General features: G+C 44.2%; 2 protein-coding genes across 2 annotated transcripts in view; one reads left to right on the top strand and one right to left on the bottom strand.

Moving 5' to 3' along the window:
- The window catches only part of MCM4 (minichromosome maintenance complex component 4), a 12,008-nt gene extending 11,661 nt beyond the window's left edge, over positions 1–347 (bottom strand). Inside the window, exon 1 of the mRNA XM_010839010.1 lies at positions 135–347. Coding sequence (XP_010837312.1) covers positions 135–347 — 213 coding nt within the window. The remainder of the gene's footprint in view (positions 1–134) is intronic.
- The window catches only part of PRKDC (protein kinase, DNA-activated, catalytic polypeptide), a 131,138-nt gene continuing 126,267 nt past the window's right edge, over positions 7–4,877 (top strand). Inside the window, exons 1-7 of the mRNA XM_010838939.1 lie at positions 7–579; positions 2,198–2,274; positions 2,379–2,471; positions 2,800–2,874; positions 3,741–3,849; positions 4,374–4,486; positions 4,577–4,676. Coding sequence (XP_010837241.1) covers positions 426–579; positions 2,198–2,274; positions 2,379–2,471; positions 2,800–2,874; positions 3,741–3,849; positions 4,374–4,486; positions 4,577–4,676 — 721 coding nt within the window. The 5' untranslated portion in view covers positions 7–425. The remainder of the gene's footprint in view (positions 580–2,197; positions 2,275–2,378; positions 2,472–2,799; positions 2,875–3,740; positions 3,850–4,373; positions 4,487–4,576; positions 4,677–4,877) is intronic.

Genomic DNA, 4,877 nt, shown 5'->3' with positions numbered 1-4,877 from the left:
ACCTCCAACTCGCCACCTGTCCTCCGCATCTATTTCCGGAGGTCGAGCTGATGGGTTCCTGACTCTCCCTAAGTTTGACTGCATTGTGCTCTGTGTATCTAGATAACTTAGGATGTCTAAGCCGCCGGTCCTACAAGGCAGGCCACCTCCTCGAAGATCTCCAGCAGGGACCCCTCGCCCGCGTCCAAGTCCGGAGCACTACAGGGCCGAGGCTGGATGTGCTCAGGGATCGTGGATCCCCCTCCCCGGCCCACTAAGGCCCCATTCGGCCCAGCACCTCGCCCCCAAGTCCTAGGGGCAGGTTCGGGCCCAGGCAGCTGTGCGCACGCGCTGGAAAATCCGCCCATCCTCGCCCTTTCCCGCCCCTTCCCGCCCAGCGGCACTTCCGGTCCCGGCAGCGAGAGTGGTGTTCGCGGCTGGAGGATATGGCCGATTCGGGGTCCGGCGTGCGGGGCTCCCTACTGCAGCTACAAGAGTCCCTGTCCGCTGCCGATCGCTGCAGCGCGGCGGTGGCCAGTGGTCAGCTGCTGCGGGGCCTGGGGCAGGAGTGCGTGCTGAGCTCTGGCCCCGCGCTGCTGGGTGGGTACGGCTCGGGGCTCCAGACGGCCGGTGCCCGGCCGCCCGCTCGAGTCCGAGTGGGCACCCGGGGTGGTGCTTGAACGGGCCCGTGGGAATTTGTGATCTGTGTAAAACTTTGTCAACTTCCTCTGTTCTTAACACCAGAGGAAAGGTATTTCAAAGCCTGAGTTGTGGAAATGCTCTGAATTTGGCATCACTGCTAACCACGGTGGGGAGCGACGATGAGAGGGAAGTTTTATGTTCTTCCACCTCATTGTTGCCGCAACCCACCAGCACCTTTTCCAAACTCCAGTTTTGCTGTTCCTTTTGAGAAACAAGTCATGCTCTTAACTTGACTTATGCCTGGGTAAGAACTTGACCCTTTGCAGCTGAAGTGCCTCTTAGCATTTTTAATGTGTCATTGTGTGAAAACTTGGTTACATTCCCTTTTAAAAACCCAAACATGCAGAGTCTTAATTAGAGGATGAGATTTTCTTCCGAAAACGTCATTGTTAATAAAGAGGAGAAATAAAGCCTTAAAGAGATTGCTGTGTAGTACCTACAGACTGCCAGGGTGTGTTCATGAGGACAGCATCACTGTGTAAATGCTTTCCAGTCTGTTCTAAGAGTTCAGTTTTGTTCCTTTAGTAACCTTGTCATAAAGCAGTTTGAGGTTCACTCTATCCAGGATGTGTCCTTTCACTTGACGGATTGTAGGACTGTGTACTAATTTCCTATTGGTCCTGAAACACACCACAAACTTGGTGTTTACTACAGCACAGGCTTGTCGGTTATCCGTCTGTGGTTGGAAGCCAGCAGGGATCTCATCAAGCTAACACCGAGGCAGCAGGCAGGGCCACTCCTTTTTTGAAGCCCCTGGGGGAGAGTTAATTTCCTTTTCATTCAGGTTGTTAGCAGAATTCAGTTCTTTGCAGTTGTAGCACCGAGGTTCCTTTCTTCTGACATTCCTTGTTTCCAGAAGACACCTGCATTTCTTGGATCATGCTGTCCCTCTCCCCGCTTCCTCAAAGCCAGCAGCAGAGGGTTAAGTAAGACACCTGGAACCTGTCCTGCTTGCCTGTCTTCCATCTCCTTTTCCCCCTTCCACTTGTGAGGGCCCTTGTGACTGCATTGGGCCTGCTTGATAACCTGGAAGTGAAGTGAAGTGAAGGTTTCTCAGTTGTAACCAACTCCTTGAGACCCCATGGGCTATACAGTCCATGGAATTCTCCAGGCCAAAATACTGGAATGGATAGCCTTTCCCTTCTCCAGGGGATCTTCCCAACCTGCGGATGGAATCCAGGTCTCCCGCATTGCAGGCAGATTGTTTACCAGCTGAGCCACAAGGGAAGCCCTGATAACCCAGGGCACTCCCCAGTTTAAAGTCAGATGATTGGCAGCCTTAATTCCACTTGCAACCTAATTTTCATTTGCTGTGTAAAGTTAGCGCATTCACAGGTATGATGCTAGGCATCAGGGTTCTGGCCATTATTCTGACCTTATCACTGTGGAACATTGTCTAGAGTTTCCTGTTTTCCTTTGTCACTTATGAGGCTGAATTGAGAAACAAGCATCACCTTTAGTGTGCGTTAATGGAGAACCTTGGCAGCTCGCTTACCTGTTGTTTTTCTTTTTCCAGCATTACACACTTCCTTAGTTTTTTCCAAAGATTTTGGTTTGCTTGTATTTATTCGGAAATCACTTAGCATTGATGAAGTAAGTTGACCATTTTCATTTTGCTCTTCTAGTGTATCTCTGTTCATGTTGAGGTGACTTTTTTTTAGCCCAGTTTTCCGTAATGTTTATTTCTTTTATTATAGTTTCGTGATTGTAGAGAAGAAGCCCTAAAGTTTTTATGTGTTTTCTTAGAAAAAATTGGCCAGAAGATCATACCTTATTCTCTAGATATTAAGGTAAGAAGAAAAAACTTACCTCTTTGTATATCAGCATCTCTTAACTTACATGGAAAGTTACATGGTAACTTACGTCATAACATGGTTAAGCTTAATTTTATTTCTGTCTTTCTTGTTGGGGAGTTTACTTATTTTTGCTTGATTGTATTAGAAATTAAGTGGTTAATTTTTAAAAAATTTAATGAGCTGAGGCCCTTGTAGAAAACTATTAAAGTGTAGTATGTCAAGTATTGGTATTTCTTCTCCCAGGTGTAGATTTAGCTATTAAGTCTTAGTTATAAGAAGTAAGATCTTATTGATGATTTTGATATCTCTTTTTAAATCCTAGAATATTTGTACCAGTGTTTATACAAAAGATAAAGCTGCTAAATGTAGAATTCCAGCCCTAGAACTTCTTATTAAGGTAATTAAAAAAAATATGTCTAAGTGCATGTAGTTTGTGGCGCACATATAACTTGAACTGAAAATGAGAGTTGTGGGTGAGATGCTGAGGACTCCCGTTGGTGTGAGAAGGTGCCCGTTTCCAGCCATCACCAGCAGCACTTGGTGTTCTGCCCTCACACCACTCTGGGGAGCAGAGGAAGAATCTGGGCTATGAGGGGCAAGAAGTGCAAAGTGAAAGTCACTCAGTCGTGGCGGACTCTGCGACCCGATAGACTATAGTCCATGGAATTCTCCAGAACAGAATACTGGAGTGGGTAGTCTTTCCCTTCTCCAGGTGATCTTCCCAACCCAGGGATCAAACCCAGGTCTCCCATATTACAGGCGGATTCTTTACCAACTGAGCTTTAAGGGAAGCCCTTACTCTGAAAACCTAATGCTGCTGAGACTTGCCCAGATGCACCTCATTGTGTTCTTGAATGTTTTCTTGAAACCTTACACTCACACTGCGAAGGGTCTGTGTGTTGTGTGTGTGTGGTCGTTGGGCTCGCTGTCACCTGGATCTCTGCTCAGATGCAAATCTTTTTTTTGCATCTCTGTTGTAGAATTTCTTTGGGTCTTGTTGGTTCTTAAGTGCCTCTGAGAGAATGGGTCTAGTCACAGAATAATTTTCTTGGGAAGGTGAAATTAAGTCTACATCCCTTTCCACTTGGTCTCCCCTGTTTCTCCACCACCCACCTCAGCCCCTCATCCCCCATAACCTAGCTTGACGCCGATCGTGAGTGCCTGGAGATCATGGCTGTGGAACATGGCTGTGTGCGAACAGGTGCAATAGATGGAAGCCTTCCATTGCTTCCTCCTAGACTCTGCTAACTCATGTTCTCTTAGTTACTTCAGACTTTGAGAAGTTCTAGACTCATGGATGAATTAAGAGTTGGAGAGTTATTTACCAAATTCTATGGAGAACTTGCGTTGAAAGCAAAAATACCAGATACAGGTAAGATGTATTTAAATGTGTCTTTAAAATGCTTTAACAAATTTAACAAGTTTTTAGTGTAAAACTTGGATTTTTTTCTGCCAAGGTATTTATATTTTACAGATGAACTTTTTTTTAAACTTTTATTGGAGCATTGTTGCTTTACGACATTGTGTTTCTACTGCACAAAAAAAATGAATCAGTTCTCTCTTTTTTTGGATTTCCTCCCCATTTAATACAGATGAATTCTTTTTGCTGAAAAGAAACCAAAATGGAAACAGAAATAGTGTGTTAAATCTGCTTATAAAAATTTTAATCTATACAAAATGATTTCTTCAAATAGAAAACTTACATGTCAAATGTAATTTAGCTTATAATAATACATTCACATAAAACATATCAGGAAAGATTCAGTACATAAAACTAGATAGTTTGTGTGGCTTATTGTTAAATTATTTTGAAGTAAAATCCTCTCCTTTTATTTGTGGATTTTTGCTTAATATATTTAATTTTAGGCCTTAATTTGTCTAAAATTTATTTTTCAGTTTTAGAAAAAATATATGAGCTCCTAGGAGTATTAGGTGAAGTTCATCCTAGCGAGATGATAAACAATTCGGATAAACTCTTCCGGGCTTTTCTGGGTGAACTTAAGACCCAGGTATGATAAACTTTATGATCTTCTTTTCTGCTTCCTTGTATCTGGTGGGCTATTGTCTTTTTATGGTACCTTGTTAAACTCTCCTTTCAGATGACATCGACAGTGAGAGAACCCAAACTTGCGGTGCTGGCGGGGTGTCTGAAGGGACTGGCGTCACTTATGTGTAACTTCACCAAGTCCATGGAGGAAGGTATCCCTTGATGGCACTTGAGTTTCTTTCTTTATTGAAGAACTACTACTAGTCTGATGAATTCCTGTGTGATTTTTAAATTGTATACCAGTTGTGGATTCACATGGAGTCGTGAGAGGCAATGCAGAGATCCACGTGTGGCCTTCCCCTGGCACCTCCCGGTGATGCCTGTCGTGACGTAGTGCTGCCTGATGAACCTTC

This window comes from Bison bison, unplaced genomic scaffold, assembly GCF_000754665.1.
Source record: "Bison bison bison isolate TAMUID 2011002044 unplaced genomic scaffold, Bison_UMD1.0 scf7180017864108, whole genome shotgun sequence".
Taxonomy (NCBI): domain Eukaryota; kingdom Metazoa; phylum Chordata; class Mammalia; order Artiodactyla; family Bovidae; genus Bison; species Bison bison.
The sequence above is the reverse complement of the archived record's forward strand: the minus strand, read 5'-3'. Positions and strand labels throughout refer to the sequence as shown.